Source organism: Microcebus murinus, chromosome 1 (assembly GCF_040939455.1).
Source record: "Microcebus murinus isolate Inina chromosome 1, M.murinus_Inina_mat1.0, whole genome shotgun sequence".
NCBI lineage: Eukaryota > Metazoa > Chordata > Mammalia > Primates > Cheirogaleidae > Microcebus > Microcebus murinus.
Genome location: NC_134104.1, coordinates 37,734,555 through 37,753,941, shown reverse-complemented (window position 1 = coordinate 37,753,941; position 19,387 = coordinate 37,734,555). Strand labels below are relative to the sequence as shown.

Genomic DNA, 19,387 nt, shown 5'->3' with positions numbered 1-19,387 from the left:
GAGGGACACTTTTTCAAAATTCTTGATTCTTCTCTATAAGGTCTGAATTACTGAAGTTGTTAAATAAAGTTTCAGATTTCTCTCTTTGCCTCAATCTATACCCCAGAACCAGCTTCCTTCTAGGGCATGGATTATGTTTGGGGAAGAAAGGAAGACGGTTCAGATTGATAAAGCAATACTCCTGGGAAAAGACTATTAACATGTATAAAGGGATTTCCTTGCAGTATAAATGCTAGCACGCGCCCTCCTGGTGCCTCAGAGCCTTTCTGATGTATATATGCAGGTACTGAGAATTAAATTGGCCCTTTGAGACAGTAATATAATAAAACTCTGATTTAGGGAGCAGTGTTTCTCTTTATTTTTCTACTCTCTGGTGGGAATGAGTTGCCAATCTTTTACTTCAGCTGATACTTTTATACCTCTGAATTCTGACGCTTCTGCAACTTTGCCTCTGATAATGCATCACAGTGCCGCCGAGTGTCTACCAGTCTCCAACCATGCCACCAATGTGATGTCTGCAGGTACTGACTCCTATGACAGTTTACATATGGCTGGGCCTAAAGATTTCAGAATAGATGCTTTGAGCCTTGTTAGTTAATCTCTTTGCTACTTTTATTTTTCCACTTTAATTTAATTTGTTTTAAGTTAAATATTAAGAACATTAAAGAAGCCAAAATGCCTAAGAATTGTAAAATAAATATTAGCAAGAGCAATAATTTAAAGTATTGTTGGTTTTATCATAATAAAAAAGATCTCTTTTCTACATACAGTGAGCTTGGGTATTTGTAATCTGAAAGCCATATTAATGGAAATGTTTATGGAATAAGGAGCAAAATGAAATAAATATGATAAAATAATTTAATATTTAAAAGATGCTACTTCTTTATCTTAAAAATTTATTTGGTTTTTAGGTTACATTTGCTACTGTCTAAAAACAATTATAAACCTTATATTAAACACAACCGAGTAATTCCCAATACCAACTATAGTTTTCAAAGAATAAAATAATTAGATTAGTTTTAATAAATTTACATTTTTAGCATAATATAAAACTCAAGAATCAAAGCTAGAAGTAATATGGCATTTAAAGCCCATGAACTTAGTTAAATTTTCTCAAGATTGAGTCTGAAGAGACTTTACTTCTAACCAAATTTTAACATTTGCCTCACATAACTTTTAAAAATAGAAATCAAGCTTGAGAATTCAAAACTACCATCTCAACACAGTGAACGAATTACTTATGTTTTGCCGATGTGTTCATTCTTTATGAAATAACAAACTGTTTTCAAACTGATTTATAAATGGACAAAGCCTTGAATTCAGTAAATTTCTTCTATTAAATAGCAAAATACTGCTCACTCTCCATTAGTTTTAAATGCAATCTGCCTCACAATTAGAAATGAAATAAAATTTTATACATTTAGAAATCAAAATTTGAGTTGATACATTAATATTCGCATTTAAAGGATTTAAGCTTTATTTTTTATTATAATTAGGTAGGTTCCCAACATTTATGCAAGTTTGGCATAAACCTGCTGAATTTCAAAAAATCTAGAGATCAGATATTTGGACTTTGGTAAAATCATTTAATGTAGAGATATTTTTTCATCCACCAAAGATTTCCATAATTTAATTTAAAAGGTAATAATGGAAGTATACTCAAACATATTGTTTGGAAAATACAATACATTGTTTTTATCAAAAATATACATTATAAATAAATCTAAACAATTACCACACAGCTAATCATATATTTAAATAACAGATATTTCTATACACTGGGGATTAGGAGAATGATATATTGTTTCTTTAATCTACTATATTTGAAAAGAATTTGGCTAGCATGAAAATAAAATTTAGAATTGAGTAATGAACTAGCAAAATGATCTAGTTTTAGGCTCAAAATCCTATTTATTAAAATATCAGTAACATATTTAGTAAACTAGCCTCTTTGTAGGCAACTTCCTAAAATCAGAAAAACAAAAATTATTTAAACCTTAGAAGTAAAAAAAAATTCATAATCAGGGAAAATGGCCTAAAATGTTTTAAATGATAACAGCATTGATTTACAATATTTCCATGAAATTATAAGCATATGGATCTAATTGTCTAAGAAATTAGAAATACCGATTTTAATGAGAACATTTGTTTAATTTTGGAGTGCACAGTAAGATTTTTATGTGTAATTATTATGTTGCAAAATGACTTCAATTCTTTCTACTTGTTAGTTATAAAATGAAAATTTGTGCAGATATTTAAAAATTAAAGAATGTTCTATATTTTTAAGAAATGCATTTTGCTTTATAAAGAGACAGTATGTCCTGGGTCACTAGATTATAATTTCAATATTCTCAAATGATCTTAATTCTATACTTTATTCCAGAAAGCATAATTATATTATATTTATGAAACTCCACCAATATATCCAGAATATGAAGGCAAAATGAGAAAATAAAATATATGAAGAAACATTGACAAGTACTTTTATTGTCATGCTGCTAATCATTGACAAGTAGTTTTGCTGTTCATGCTCCTAATCATCTTGGTTATTTGTGTTTAAAACTCGATAAAAGTTTAGTAATTCAAATTTACTTTTAAAAAAACAGATTGATTCCATGAAGCATATAATCAGTTTTGAACAATGATGTTTATGAAAGGCTTTATGGATGTCAAGTCACCCGACAATCAATGGAACTCATTTTTTGACCAGCTTTATCATTAGAACGGCTGAATCAATTGTGTGCATGGCGAAAACATGCAACTTTGTGATTTCAACATTGGAATAAATAGATCATACATTGTCCCAACACTCTGAATGTATTCGAATTTTTATGATTGTATCTAATAGGAGGCTAGTTGCTCTGCCATTTCCTCTTTGATGAAAGAAATTTGTTAGGAAAATAAACAATAGTACAGACTGTTATGTGCCCATTTCTGCATGCTTTCTTCCAGAGAAAGACCTCTTTATACACAAGAGACTATTTTTAAGAGACTATTCCTCTAGTCAGTTTGTTGTAATGTCTGTATTGGAAAGAACCTGCAAGAATTCTGCAGCTCCTCAAAAGACAAGCTCCAGAGTAGTCAGTAATGCTTTCATGGGGCACTCCTAGTGGCAGCACAGAAAGCAGGATAATTAATGAAGGATATAGTCCACTTTGATGCTGTATGATCTCATTACTTGAGATAAACTTTGATCCCTAGTTTTAACCTACTCATCAGAGAACTTTCCCCAAATGAGAATAAAATAATAGGCATATAACTTTAATAATTGCATAAATGTGTATTTTTGAAATGAGATGAATGTGTCTTGAATCTTCATACATTTTCTTACCAGTCTTGCCTATTTTGTCTTTGATTCAAACTCCTAAATGTTTGGGCACACATTCCTCGGTGAAAACGTTGGGAAACACAGCAACAGGACTTCATTATTCTGTTCCTTCCTGTCATTATGGAAACCAGCCATCAACCTATGGAGTGATGGCAGGTAAGAAAAATTGTCTTTATACATGATATTGAATTTGGGGACACTTAGATGGATTTTCTGGGCCTGAGAGAATTATGACCAGAGTATGACATAAAATTCTGATCTCTTAACTTTGGAAATTGTTTAAAACCACCACTTATTTATATATTCCCTGAGCTGTGGAACCCTCAGACACCTAGGAGTTATACATAATTGCCCTATTTTTTGCAACCCTGAACTGCTGTGTTTCTTAATTCTTGTTTTTTCTTTGTATGATTTTTATTTGAGTTAGCTACTGTCAAACTGCTGATTGTCATTTTTGGGTGCTATTGGCAGCCTTGCCCACACTAATAATATAGTAGCTACTAGCCTCATGTAGCTATTCAATTTTAACTGTAAATAACTAAAATAAAATAAAATTTAAAATTCAGTTGCACTAGTTACATGTCAAATGCTCAATAACCACATGTGGCTAGTGGCTATCATATAGCCAGCACAGATTTATAGAACATCCCACTCATCCCAGTATTTCTTCTGGACATTTGGCTTATAAAGATAAATAGGACATGATTAAAGGCAAAGAGTGATTGGTAGGGGCTTTAGTGATAGCTGTTTCAGAATTTAGCAGCCCTTTCTGAATTGTTTCTGAGTCTTAAGTGGGATTGAAATAGTTGAAGCTACATACTTTTCTACTGTGGATAAGTAAAGCATCACTATATCAAGTGTAACTACCTATGTTCATGATTCTTACATGGAGGAATTGAAGCATGGCTTTTGAGGAATGGGAAAACCTGGCTGATGAAATCCACTCATCACAAAATTCATTGCTTAATTTCAGGACATGACCATATAAAAGACTTTAATCGTTTTAAAAAGTGCATAGTGTTGTTGTGCACAGATTTTCTTATTTGTTGGTTTGTTTTTAAAGAAATTATTTGATTTTTTATATTTATTACTGCAACAGGAAGAGAACTGTTAGCAATAACAAATTAAGACTGTGTGAGAGAATTTGTCTGTGTGATACTGAGAGAAATTATTGATAACCGAATCACATGTTAGAGAAATCTTTTCTGACTTGTGTTTTGTTATTATCCATATAAGCAATGAAAAAGAAACCCATGGATTAAGCTCATCATTTTCAAATAAAATGGAGCAAAGAATTTAACTTTTTAATTACTTAATTTTTAATTTCTCAAAATTTCTCAGTTTAAGACCAAATAAAACATTAAAACTTTAAAATAAAACAATATTTCAGAAAAATGTTAGCTCCCCTTACATTCTATGAAGAATGTTCTGAATAAACTGATATCCTCACATTTATGATAAAATGAAAACTGATGTTTTTAACAATTACCTGTAAATCCTGATGTCTTTTTTTAATGATTAAGAAATAAAGAAAGTTGTATATTTTTTTCTTCCTCTCTGGAAATTGATTATTTATGATCCATGTGCTTAATCAATATTCACAGTTAATGAGAACAGCCCTCTTGGATGATGAACTGGTTTCATTATAAAATAGTAAAATATATACAGTTAGCTATTAGAGGTGCAGGTGGAATGCTTGCTGTGGCCTTCACACCATTTTGATTATGCAGACAGGAGATGACCAACACATGCTGCTGTTCCCTGGAGGAAAGGCCTTGCAGTTTATGTGAAATGATTCCCAGGAACCAAGATACACTTTTAGTTTTTTCTCTTAATCCAGCCCAGAGGTAATCTCTGTCATTTGACAGAGGTTGGCACAAAGATAACAATCAGTCACAGGCCAGTGGCCAATAAACTCTGGCCCAAATACTATAAGACGGTTTTACCAGCACCTCCATCCCCAGCAAATCAAAGAGAACTGGCTGTTGGCCTCCTGAGTTCTCAGCTGGCCTGGGAATTCTAACACCTTCCTGCTCAGAACTGGAGCCAACAGGGCCATGTTTACCATGACAGTCAGCGGGCAGCTCGGGGTTTGCTGATACACATTTCCTCAAGAAGGAACTCGGAAAACCTCTTCTATGAACCCCATCATCATTACAGTTAAAAAGGAAAGGCCTCCGGAAAAGCCTTTTAAAATGATTCAAAGCCTGGCTTAGTGACACCAAGAGCAAAAGGTGTCTTATGCCAAGATTCAGAGATATCATTTTAGTCTTAAAATAAATATAGTTTGTTACTGAAAGAAAAACTCGCCATGGCAAGCATAGAGATTATAGTTGAATATTTTTTTGAGAGGAATATTATTAAATTGTGATATGCTTTCTAATTTGTCAGAATGTGAATATTTTGACATATATTTAGTGTTAGCATTTGCTTTATGGGAGATTAAATCTTACAGAATCTAAACTCTCCTGCCTTCCTCCACAGAGAAGCTGCACGAATTAAATTACAAAATATAGGAATTAAAAAATAACAGAAAAAAACTATGAAATACACATTAAAAACCTGGTTATGGCATTTGAATTTTCTGAGAAGTCTTAAGGTGTTAATCAAATCAGCCACTTTCACACAATCCACAGAGACATCTCCTCAATAGCACAGCCTGTTCAGTGACACTCTAGATAAAAGTGAAAACATGATTTCTAAATGATGTGAAATTACTTTATTTTAATATGATTATTTTATTACCCAGACTCTGATGCTTACATTTAGTTAGTGCATTTTATTAAATTAACTCACATGAAGGGACTATAGCTAATATTTTGTCAGGTTTGTAGGGAGCACTTTGTCACCTGTATCCACTGGACTTAATAGTCCAGATGCAGACAAACTAAAGAGAGGAATTAATTGGGAGCAATGAATTAGTTACAATGAATTATAGTTATACCATTAACTAATTACTAACCTTACTCAAGTCACTGAACACCTGAGTTTCAATCTCTTCATATCTAAATTGTGGTGGGTGCTAAACTCTGTCAGGATTGAATTGTGGCAGATTTGTACCAATTCAACCTACTTTCTCTTTTGATCTTCTCTTTAAATACACTTAAAGCTAAATTCCTTCTTCTGTTCCTTCACTCCTGAGAATTTAGATAATTCAACTGACTACAGTACTAATAACAGGAAAGAGAATCACAAATGCCATTCAAAATTTCACCTAGATAAACACAAAACAAAACATCAAGTCCTAAAAACACTGATTCTTGGGTGTCTGAGATTGTTTCTGTTCCCCAGTATTTAAAGCTGAGTGAAATTTAGGAAACAATCTTATTGGGCTGTTCACTCTTTCCATTGTCCTGTGGAAACTGAGCAAATCCACCTCAGGTAATGAATGTTAAACCCAGCATGGTTAGATGACATAATGGTCAAACCAAGAAGTGGTGTGAAAGTCCTTGTTTAAAAGTTCATTTTAAGAGGAAAGCACCATCAGCTGATGAGTAGATAAAGAAAATGTGGTGTGTGTGTGTGTGTACACACACACATAGATACACAAATATGTATATACCATATATATATTATATATGTATACATATATATATATATATATAAACCATGCAATACTACTCAGCCATCAAAAAGAAGAAGAAAAAATATTGTGGATTTTATACAACAACCTGCAATGACCAGCTCAGTGGCTGGACCTAGAAGCAGCTCCAAAGCACTTCCCAAAGCGAAACTTGCACCAAAAAAAGGTCATGGTCATTGGTTGGTCTGCTGCCAGTCCAATCCACTGCAGCTTTCCGTATCCCAGAGAAACCATTACATCTGAGAAGTATGCTCTGAAAATCAATGAGATGTACCGAAAACTGCAACACCTGCAGACAGCATTGGTCAACAGAAAGGGCCCAATTCTCCATGACAATGCCCGATAGCTCATGCTTCAAAAGTTGAACAAATTGGGCTAGATACAAAGTTTTGCCACATCCGCCATATTCGCCTGCCCTCCTGCCAACTGACTACCACTTCTTCAAGCATCTCGACACCTTTTTGCAGGGAAAATGCTTCCACAACCAGCAGGATGCAGAAAATGATTTCCAAGAGTTCCTCAAGTCCCAAAGCACTGATTTTTACACTATGGGAATAAACAAACTTATTTCTCATTGGCCAAAAATATGTTAATTGTAATGGTTCCTATTTTGATTAATAAAGATGTGTTCGAACCTAGTCATAATGATTTAAAATTCACTGTCCAAAACTGCTATTACTTTTGCACCAACCTAATATTTAATGTAGCCAAATGTGTTTAAATGCAGGATAAAATCTTTAAAGAAAAGTCATTTATCTGAGTATAGAATGCCTGGAAAATAAACTAGGTAATTATTCTGATGTGGTTTATCACAATACTTATTGGACTTCATTTCTAGTTTCAACTGCATCATTAGTTCATCATGGAACTGGAGGAAAGTTATGTAATTTCTTTCTACTTAAATTTTCTAAATTGTAAATTAGTGGGAAATATATATTTATATACTTTATAACTCATTTGTTTATTTAAGGATAAGTAAGATGAAAAATGTGAACTGAATACAGGACAAAGTACTGCATAGAAGATTTATATAATAGTAGTGCATGATTATGATTGGCCAGAAAAATTAAAAATAATGCTCAGCATTGTTAACAAATTCAGACTTATGGAATACTATGTAAAAATATGCAACAAATTACTTATGTTAAATCAACAATCTGACATAGGTTAAATGAAATATCTAATGTCTTAAATATATTAAATGTACAAAATCAAACAGTAGCTTTTTTTTTCTTTTGTTTTTTTCTCAGGGTATCCCATTATTATTAATAAATGTATTAAGTAATGTCTGATATATGGGGAGGAAGAAAGAAATGATTTTTTTATATGTTTAAGAATCAACTCTGAAAACATAGTAAAAAAAAAGACAAGTCTTGAGATAAATATTATGTATTAATAGATGCTAAAATGTTGGTTTTCTTTTTACATAATTAGTCTTTTACTTTAACTGGCAGAAATCCAAAACTAATGGGGAGCTAAAAATGAACCCCAGAAGCAATGAACGTTTTCAAAGTAATGCTATATAATTAAAAGTTGATACAATTGCTTTACAAAATGTTCTCTGTACCAATCAATATACTATACACTAAAGCATAAAGCGGATAGTTACCTGACTTTTTAAAAAGTAAACCTGGATAATTTTGGTTTGTAAAACTAGTATGGAGTTTTCAAGGCAAAAAATAGTTTCTTTCAAATCTTTTCTACATTTGTGAAGCAGAAAAATTTATGTTATGCCATTTTGTTTGACCTCTTACTTGTATGTTTATTTTGCTTCAGAAAAGTAATATATTCTATTAGATGGGGTACACTTTATAATTACATATTCTTATATAAATAATACAAGTCAATAATTTGCTGAGTTACACTATTCTTTGCTCATTACATATTGATATATTAATGCAAGATTTATATATTCTGGCAAAAATAATTATTACTCATGTTTTTGATTTATTAATACATTTGTGGAGAAATTATGAGTAGCATGAACTCAATGTATTTTTTCAGCACGTTTCCAAGAGTGATTATTGCGTGTATTCCATATTAATTATTTTTAAATATTTATTTATACTTATAAGAAAAATGATTAATTACTCAATATCTTTATATCAAAATGTCTAGGTTATACAGTCATTCCTCGATAGCCATGGAGTATTGGTTCCAGGATCCCCAAGGATGCCAAAATCCATAGCTGCTCAAATGCCTTATACAAAATCTTATAATATGTGTGTATAACCCTTGTGCATCTTCCTGTACATTTTAAATCATTTCTAAATTATTTATAATACCTAGTACAATGTAAATGCTATATGGTTTTTAATTTGCATTATTTTTTATTTTTTAAATTGTTTTTTAAAAAAATGTTTTTGAGCCATGGTTGGTTGAATCCATGAATGTGGAATCCATGGATACAGAGGGCTGACTGTACATGTCATTTAATACAAATTGAAGTAAAATCTTTATCAATAAAAATTGTAGTATATCAATGAAGAAATCAAGAAACAAAATGTTTTGGACTTTGGCTTAAATGTCATCCCCTTACTTATGCTTCTCAACTGAGAGAGATTTTTTTTTTCATGATAAAGAATAAAATCTGGAAGTAATTTTCTTTTTAATTTCATAATATTTTAAATGTTCTGTGATTTATCATTTAACTCATTCAATAGAGTCAATGCTTCATCTTTTACAGGTGATTACCTGTCATATTTAGAATTGCATCTTTTCTTACCACTTATTTTTGCTTCTCCTTAAATAGTAATCAAGAAGGAATTCCATGATATGGTATATTTTTCAAGAATTCATGTTGCTAACTTTTTAATAGAAATTTTAAAGTTACCTTTTGTTAATTTCTATTCACTCTTCAAATCTATTTAACCAATTTAATGTATTGTATATTCTCATAATTCTCTTCTTACCTACATTTGTTAAATTAAAAAAGACACAATTATTTTTCTATTAAAATCAAGCATTTACCAGAAACAGTGGGATTTTTTAATATTGCAAAATGAAATTTCTCAATCACAAGAAAACTTCCCAGCACAGCATTTTGCCCAAAGCATTTAGTGCCTTGGTTATAGCAAACATCACAGATTATTTGTTCAATGATTTAAGGATACAGAGATCAATGTGTAAATTCTGGTTAGAGTAGAACCTCAGATTCCTTGGAAATAGGTGTCTTTTAAGAGAAAAATGATGGAAACTTACACTTCTGAGAGAATTTGCTTATATTTGTTTTAATTATTCCCAATCCCCTGCTTCTTTCCTTTAACATTATCTTTGCTTTTGCTGCTCTGGAGTAGGTGGGAGAAAAATAACCCCAAATTGACTAAGCTACTTTGACTCCTCCTTTGGAAGACTGAATGTAAGTAAGGTAACTTTTAAGTAGTAAGAATGTCTATAGCAGAATAATGGGCTCTTGCCGGCAAAACTGTTCCCTGTATAGAAATAAGGAATAATTACAAATGGTCCTTTTTTTTTTCTTTGTTTACTCACAGGTAGTTTAACCCCTTGTCTTTATAAATTTCCTGACCACACCTTGAGTCATGGATTTCCTCCCATTCACCAGCCTCTCCTGGCAGAAGACCCCACAGCTGCCGATTTCAAGCAGGAACTCAGGCGGAAAAGTAAATTGGTTGAAGAGCCAATAGATATGGATTCTCCAGAAATCCGAGAACTTGAAAAGTTTGCCAATGAATTTAAAGTGAGAAGAATTAAGTTAGGTATGCACTTAATAGGAGCAATGGGCCAAATAACTTGGTCTGCAAATCCTTACTCTATTACTGTTAAATCTCTTATAATCTGACTCAGAAGTCTAAGGCAGCTCTCAGCCTACATCTCTACTGTGGACTTAAATTAGTCAAATTATAACAATCCTGCCAAAGCCTCTATTTTCTTATAAATTCTTAATAGTCAAAATACACAGATTTTTAAATTGATGGCGTCCTTTCCCAATTTTACCCACATCAAGGTTAGTTTTGATGTGCCCATTTTTATCTGTATTTTATTTGAACTTTTGAATAAATAATATATTCATGATTAAAAAGAATGAAACCATATAAGTGATGTGTATCTCTTCTGATTGTCCTTCATTTTAATTTTGCTAGTTTGTTCTGTATCTTTCTAGAGATACATTATGCATATAAGCAAATATAGATATTGCTTCATACAGATGTATTTTGGAGAGATTTCAGTATTAATTTTTCTAGAGCTCTTTTTCTTTTATGGCGCTGTTAAATTCTACTTTATGAATATACTACCATTTATTAAACCAGTTCTCTACTAGTGGAATTTAGGTGATTTCTAATCTTGTGATGTTGAAACCATGTAATTAGCCCCAAAATGTCATTTTGCCTTGATGTAAATACTAATATATGTGTAGGAAAAATGTTAGAAGCACAATTGCTTGATCAAAGAGTATATGTATTTGTTATTTTGATAAATGTTGCCAAACTGGTCTCTATAGAAGTTGTACCAAATTTTACTACCACCATGAGTGTCTCTTACACCACCTTGAGAATGTAAACCCCATGAAGGCACAAGAATTTTGTTTGTTGATTTTGTTTGTTTTCTCACTAATGGTATCCCCCAGTACCTAAAAACAGTGTGTCTAGAACATAAAATAAACAAATACTGATAGAGAAATAATATGCTATTAGTCTTTTGGATCTTTGCAATTAGATAGGTCAAAGCAGCACCTCATTGTAGTTTTATTTTAAATTTATTTTATTATGAGTGTAGAGTGAAGAGCATTCTTTTACATATTTGACAATAATTTGTATTTCCTTTTCTGTGAACTGTCTTTTCAGAGAATTTACTCATTGTTTTTAATATAACAATTAACTTTGGTTAAAATTTATGAAGTTGTATATTGTTTTTTAATAGATTGAAATGATAGTTCAAACCTCGCACTTGGGGAATGAACGATAGGTAATTTTATAATAATATTTATTTATGGCCATCATATGTAATCATTTTTACACATATAGGTATATAGCCTTAGGCCCTAAAATAATATGTCGTTATTGCATGTAATAAACATAGCAGTAGGCATCTTTATAACATTCATTTTCAATTTTCTATTTATATTGCTATGAATGTTTCAAATTATATATTGATGGTTTATTTCAGCTTGTCCTCTAAAAATGTTTGAGAAACTCAATAAGGACCTTTGTGTGAAGATAGAAGCATTACCAAACAATACAATAAATGTATTCATAGGTATACATGAAATGTGTGATCATAGCTTCATAATAAACATGATTTTAGGAAAATTAAGCATAATTCTTAGTTTTATTTGGTACTCAACAATATAGTTGAATTTTCCCTCCTCCAGTTGAAACAAAAATTATATGATATATCACCATATATTTTATGCATTATAATTAATATATTAAAGGTTTTTGAACAAATATCATCAGATATTTAATAATAATGATAAAAAGAACGAGAATGTTTAAGTGTCTTATAAAGTGTTTAGGACACACCTGTGCAGATTGGCTAGATAGCATGAATGGCAGGTGTTCCCATCTGAATTCTTTTGACTTCTAGAAAAAAGTAATTTATTAACTCGAAAAAGTACTGGATAATCCTACACTGAACCTTATTAATTAATTCTAATATGCCAAACTGTATGATTAAAAAACATTATTTAATAATTGAGGAAGAAAAATACACAGCTTTGTTTCATAATAGACCAAAATTAATGCTTTTTGAAAAGCTGGAGGTAAGGATCTTTATTGTCTTTTCACAGGATACACCCAAACAAATGTTGGGGAAGCCCTGGCAGCTGTGCATGGCTCTGAATTCAGTCAAACAACTATCTGCCGATTTGAAAATCTGCAGCTCAGCTTTAAAAACGCATGCAAACTGAAAGCAATATTATCGAAATGGCTGGAGGAAGCTGAGCAAGTAGGAGGTACTAAAGCTATATCTCCAAAGGCTGTGCTGTGTTTTAACCTAAAAATAATGGCTTCAATTGGTGGGACTAATGCTAAAGTGGGAGGTTTGATGGAGTTTTTTGCCCTTTTCTCTTTGAGGTGAAAAACCAGTATCTTGTCATATCACACTAGAAAAAAAGGAAGGCCAATATAAGTTTGGCAAGAATCTACTGAGGAGAGAATAAGCTATATAAGGAAAGTTTTCTGGATACTATGGCACCAGTGTCAAGTGGTGAAATATTTATTTTTTAATATATTTAGATTTTTTGCCTCTGTGCTATACTGAAGTAACTGTACATGAATCACTTTTATAATCTAATAGTGTACACAGCACATATGTGCACACTAGTCTTCAAAGTGAAATAAGCAATCACTAGATGAGCAACTTAATGAGATAAAATTGTCTACTCATACTACTGTCAAACCTGGATAGAGAGCAAAGTCTGAAAACATTACAGCAAGTATTCCAACAAAAGTAAGGTGAGGATATTATGTATAGAAAATTCTGTGCAAAATTAATATATAGTTCTGCATTAACATTTTTCTCCAGGGCCTATAATATATTAATAAAATGACTTAGACTGCAAAAATTCAAGACAAAAACTTATGGCATTTTAATTTTTCATTGTTTTATAAAGAAAATTTAAAACCCAAATGTAATGGTTAAAAAATTAATCTACTCTGTGTTCCTAATTATGCCTCTTTTCCACATTATAGCTTTGTACAATGAAAAAGTAGGAGCAAATGAAAGGAAAAGGAAACGAAGAACAACTATAAGGTATTTTTTTATATTTTATACATTATGTTTATTTTATAGCATTTGAGTGTAATAGACATGCAACATAACATATAAATGTAAAGTGAATAAAGGCAACTGAAGAAACAAGATAGGTTTTTAAAAAGTGTAATTTAATAGCTTAATTGTGAGAAATGGAGAGCAAGTAATTTTTAACATTTGATGGAAAAATTTATATTGTTTGATTCAAGAACACTTTTGCTCCAGAAGTTTTGGATAAATACAGAAACCAAACAATCACTTCTAAAAGAGGGACCATCTCTACTGTCCTCTTATATACATGCTCTTGCTTTGACAATAAGGTATCTATGGTATCTGTGTTATTACAAATAGCAACACTGCTAATCAATATTTCAATCTCTTAAAATTTCAACATGACATTTTGCCTTTCAACCCAGAAAGATTTTTCATGATCTTTTTGTAGTTTCTATGAGGCCCACATAGGAAATGCTAAAACATAGGTTTTGTTTTGAATGGTTGGTTTTTCACTCCACATTTTACCTGTTGTGAACAACCTAAATTTTAGGAGGATATTTAGGAAGGCTTATGGAAGTGTTCATTTCCTTTTCAAGAACACAGTGCCCTCTGGTGGTGCAAAGTGGGATAAACATAGAAGGTCTGGGTACCCCTACTTATTTCCTCTGGTAATGTTACCCTGCATTAAGACAAGCATCTAAATATTTAACAAATTGTACATTTGTTCTTGTTGAAGTGCTCTGCAAGTGTGTTCAGAGTCTTTAAGTTTCCTTTTCATGTTAATATTTGGGAGTTCAACCTTATTTAATTTTCATCTGCTGAAAACTTCACTAAAAACATAATTTCACCCCTTACTCCCACCCCACCCCAGTATTGCTGCTAAAGATGCTCTGGAGAGACACTTTGGAGAACAGAATAAACCCTCCTCTCAAGAGATCATGCGGATGGCTGAAGAACTGAATCTTGAAAAAGAAGTAGTAAGAGTTTGGTTTTGCAACCGAAGGCAGAGAGAAAAACGGGTGAAAACAAGTCTGAATCAGAGTTTATTTTCTATTTCTAAAGAGCATCTTGAATGCAGATAAAATTTGTTAGTGTGCAATCACCATTTTTTTCCTACTTTTCATTCCTTTCTATTCCTCAACAAAAATAGAAATTACTTAGTTGACTTCAAATAATTTTATACCAATAAATGTAGCAGCAGTTTTTCTTTACTACTATTTTTTTAAAAGAATCCGACAATTTAAATGATATTGGTAAGTTATTTTATTTAAAATAATTATTCTGAAAAGTCACATTATACATTTTAAGCCAAAGATACTAACAGGAATAAAACAATGAGTCTCTTTCTCTCTCTTTCTCTCCCTCTCTCTCTCCCCCCCCTCCCACCCCCACATACAAACACACACACAAACACACATATGAGTGTCCATATAAGTCTTTTGGCTTAAAAGTTTCTTTTCTAAGCCTATTAGCTTAACATTTTAGTCAATACTGTCACATATTTAAAGAATTTCACCAGGGAAGGTTCAATTAGAAAATTCATTAACCAATGTCCTACTCTCCACCAGCTGTTTGTTTGAACTAAATGTTTTGAACTTAAGAGCTGGAGGTGTCTTAGAGTTTTATCATTGTATTTAGGAATAAGCCACAATCAGAATTGATACCTTTGAAGCTAATATTTATGGCATAGAACCCAAAGAACTGTTTCCAAAGAGATTTGTAGAAACATTAATTCATGATATTTTAATTCTTCCCCCAAATTAACTTTTTGATGTTTAGCTATAGCAAATATGCTTTGTGGATTCTTCAGCCCCAAACCATTAGCCTGCAAGCCACAACAGAGCTGGACAAGACCTGGCTTGTTTGCTGCAATGCTTGGGAAAGTGTCTGCTCATAACAGACATGCAATCTTTCTTAAATGAATGAAAGGGTGTGTTGTTAACAATGACTACAAACATGAATGGTGTCACCTAATTTGAACATGTACCCTATCTTTGAAATCTCACAATCCAGAAAATCATCTGAGATCCGACAACAACAGATGATCGCTTTTGGTATAATTTGTTACAATCTATTATTAATACAAAAACTTTGATATATTGAGCTTTTTAATTCCAAGAATTTTATCTCAAAGAATATGTTTATTTAACTTTTAAGAATGCACTTCTTTGAAACTTGCAAATAGAAGCAAACTGTAGTGTGATATTTAGAAGTGACCTTTTTTGCATTTTGAATGTAAATTTGCTGCCATTGTTTAACTTATTTTATATAAAAAATGGAAACAATTAGACCACATTTTATTGTTTAGAATGCTTACTAAATAAATTATACTACTCAGTCTCTTTTTATATTATTAAAGACCTAGCATTTTTATAGATAATCTACATAGATCACATAAATATATACACACATAATTACCATCAATTGGATGGGTAGAAATTTGATAAGGTTACTCACAAAGATAGATATTTAATTAACAAAAGATAGTTTTTAGTGACCTAATCATCCATGCTTAAAAACATACTTAGCATCCAAATGGTAATAAATATAAAAATCTTATTTAAGAGTAAATTTCCAAATTATTCAGCAATGCAAGTGTTTAAATTCCTTTTCTGGATAATACAGTATTTCTTCAGCTCCTTAAAACATACATTAAATGGGGAGGGGATTCTTTAGTTTGCAAAAGGCAAGATCATGTACACGAACATGTATACATATATGCAATAATGCATATAAGCTCTTTGAAACTTGCAAAGAGAAGCAAAATATAATGCAATATAAATCTAGATTAGTGATTTTCTTGCATTTTAAATATGAATCTGCTGGTAATGTTTACTCTTACTTTTTATGTAACAAAAATAATCATGTGTATGTACTTAGATCATCTATCTATATATTTAAGTTTAGATCATGATAGATATTATCAGACATTCATCCACAAGGTCATTCTCTTCAAATTCAGACACAACCAGCATTGGAAATTAATTTTTCTCCCTAAAAGAAATTATGTTGAATAATATTGAAATAGACACTCCTTACTCATTTAGCTATTCATAAGTTAGTTGTCAATACACTAGTATTTACTCATTTGTACTAATGAGTTTTGAGACTATTTTCTACCTATATTGTGGTATTTTAATATAGATTAAAATTTTAATAGAAAATGGTTAATGTTATTTACAATCTTAAACTACAATTTAGCAAATGATAAATGTAATTTACTGTGCAGAATTAATGTTTATACTTTTGGAAATAAATATCAAAGGCTAACTTTAGCCATACGTCTTTCCATCCTATGTCCCTGTAAGTGCCTCAGGGCAGTGGCCCATCAAAATGGAGAGATGTTTGTCATTTATGTCAACTGGTAAATTCAACTTTACCTAGTAGAGGTGGTTGACAAACTCATTCATATAATTTACCTTTCCATCTCTAATGGTGGAAAAGATTTCTCTAGTTAAAAAAATATTTTCAGTTTTGGAGGATGGGGGGCTGTGTACTTACAAGTTGTTGGGGGAGTTGCGCGGTGGTGTGGTGTTCCAACAGTAGGGTACCTGAAATCATACTTCCTCTAAGGCAATGCTAATTCAATTGAGTCGTAAAGAAATTAAGCTTAGAAGAATGGTTTTAAGTCTGTTTATGGGACTCAGCTTATACGGAGATGAAATTGGAAAGTTGATCTCTGTTTCTGAAAATGCAAAAACCTTTTCATGCAGAGTATCAGGGAACATTATCATAGGTTTCTTTGCAGACCTGGACAGATCCTGTTTTAACATAAAGTGTTTAAGAGTACATATTTAAATTAGACCCAGAAGGATTAGGTAAGAATTGTGGCAACTGGGCTTATAGGGAAAGTGCATTTGGCCAAAGAGAGTGCCAGGTTTCCTCTAAAAGCACTCAAACGCAAATGATAAAATATACATCACTGTACAGGTCAAATAACACAAAGCCCATAGGCTGCCAGCTTCCGCCTTCTCGCCAATAGGTCTCACACTTAAGCCCCTTTCCATTAGCCCCTGCCATAACCAGAGACTCCCCTCAGAGCATACAGTCTGTACAACACAATCATCTAACAGATGGTCACGTTATGTTTTCTAAGAACAGGTGTTACCATTGACATTTTGTATCACATTCTACTTCTGTGGTACTCTGAAATCTCCCCCATCCATGACTTTTTCATCTGGTAGCAAAATGTGACATTGGACTGCATCCTTTTCAATAACAGAGATACTTTTCTACTCTCTTTCTATGGCCAACCTCTTGTTGTTTGAATATAATTATTAAAGAAATTCTTTTGCCAAGAAAAAGGGAAGTTAGAAAAACCAGGTTTTTTTTTTAATAAAAATCAATATTTTCATTGAGCTCAATCTAGAAGAATCCTCATTTCCTATTCTTTAAGGAACTGTTTTATTTTTAGCAAAGCATATGGTAATACTACAAATTTATAGTGACTGTGAAAACTGTCACCAGAACATTTTATAAATATAGCCAAATAAGAATGACTATCTTTTGGGTCCAAACGTCTTTGTGGTAAGTGGAAGAAATCACTGAGATTTATAATTTTAAAAATAAAACTTCAAAATGTTTAGTTTCTGGAAATGTTATGAAAGAAATTATCACATTAATTTAATGTGAAACCACTAATTCTTAGATTTATTAACATTCAAAAACATCAGGCTGGTGGTACCAATATTAATTCTTAAAAGATACTTATTTTAGTTAAAAATGTAAGTAGCAGAGTTATCTACTGGTACTTCTGGGAAAATAATAAAGATCATTCTTTTGAAAAATTATCAAATTTGGGTAAAATTTTTAATTTTAGCAGAAGCCAAAAACAGAATAAAAGAGATAAGGAATAACAGTAATAAAATCTTTATTGGAATTTTTTTAACAAAATAATTTTGAAAAACAAAAGCCCCCACATGTACACAAGAAAGTAAATAAGTTAGATGTCATTATTATGTACATCCAAGAATCAAAACATGTTCCCGGTAAACATTCAATAATCCAGTAAAATGTTTTGACCCATCACTGTTCAGAAAAATTATGTTGTTAATACTAACAATGAAACCTAATCTTTGAACATTATAAAATGACTTACGGAGTGTAAACTATACAGTTTAGTTTTTCTTTCCTCCCACCAATCCATATGTCACATGTATTCTAGTCGTCAAATGTATTTTGTCAACATTAGTCCAAAATGTCCATCATCCCAAATTAAACAGGTTATACATACCTGATCTCCTTCAGTTTTTATGGTGGGATGTGCTAGAACCCATATTACCTCATTTTTCAAAACTAACCTAATCCTAAATTCTATTCCTAACTAATTTGGCACTCCTTCATTTTCTCTCACGCTCTATACATAATATTAAATACCACAGCAACTTTACCTTTAAAAATACTGCTAATACATTACTACACATTTAGGCAGTAATTTCTAACAAAATTGTAATTTTACCAAAAAAAGTTAACTTTTATATTAAAAACTTAGTTTGAGTATTGTCATAGTAGTAGTACTTGAGAATGGCTTCAATTTAGAGAAGTCAATATACACACTAATAGAGTTAAAAATTAAACAGATTAAATTATAACTCACATGGACAAAATTTCCTCAGTTTTCGGAAGGCCAAAATATGTTGTTTTATTGCTGTAAAATATTGTTAATTCAGTGTCCCTTTTTTGCTAATTATATTCAATTCACTTTTATAAGCTTTATTAAAGAAAGCCTGGAAAATCTTTGTACAAGGCCTCAATTTTAGTTTAAGATATAA

At 31.5% G+C, this 19,387-nt stretch overlaps 1 protein-coding gene across 1 annotated transcript; it reads left to right on the top strand.

Moving 5' to 3' along the window:
- The first annotated feature begins 257 nt into the window (after window positions 1-257).
- POU1F1 (POU class 1 homeobox 1) lies at window positions 258-14,698 on the top strand. The gene is made up of 6 exons (XM_012743028.3): window positions 258-521; window positions 3,335-3,484; window positions 10,403-10,627; window positions 12,658-12,822; window positions 13,562-13,622; window positions 14,488-14,698. The coding sequence occupies exons 1-6, from the start codon at window positions 380-382 to the stop codon at window positions 14,696-14,698; spliced, it is 954 nt and encodes a 317-aa protein (XP_012598482.2). The 5' UTR covers window positions 258-379.
- The last annotated feature ends 4,689 nt before the right edge of the window (window positions 14,699-19,387 follow it).

Excerpts from the sequence above, each read along its gene's own strand:
- POU1F1 (XM_012743028.3), top strand. The coding sequence starts at position 380 with ATGAGTTGCCAATCTTTTACTTCAGCTGATACTTTTATACCTCTGAAT. Across the intron at positions 522-3,334 it reads CACCAATGTGATGTCTGCAG|TCTTGCCTATTTTGTCTTTG; the intron begins GTACTGACTCCT and ends TTTTCTTACCAG. Across the intron at positions 12,823-13,561 it reads GGAAGCTGAGCAAGTAGGAG|CTTTGTACAATGAAAAAGTA; the intron begins GTACTAAAGCTA and ends TCCACATTATAG.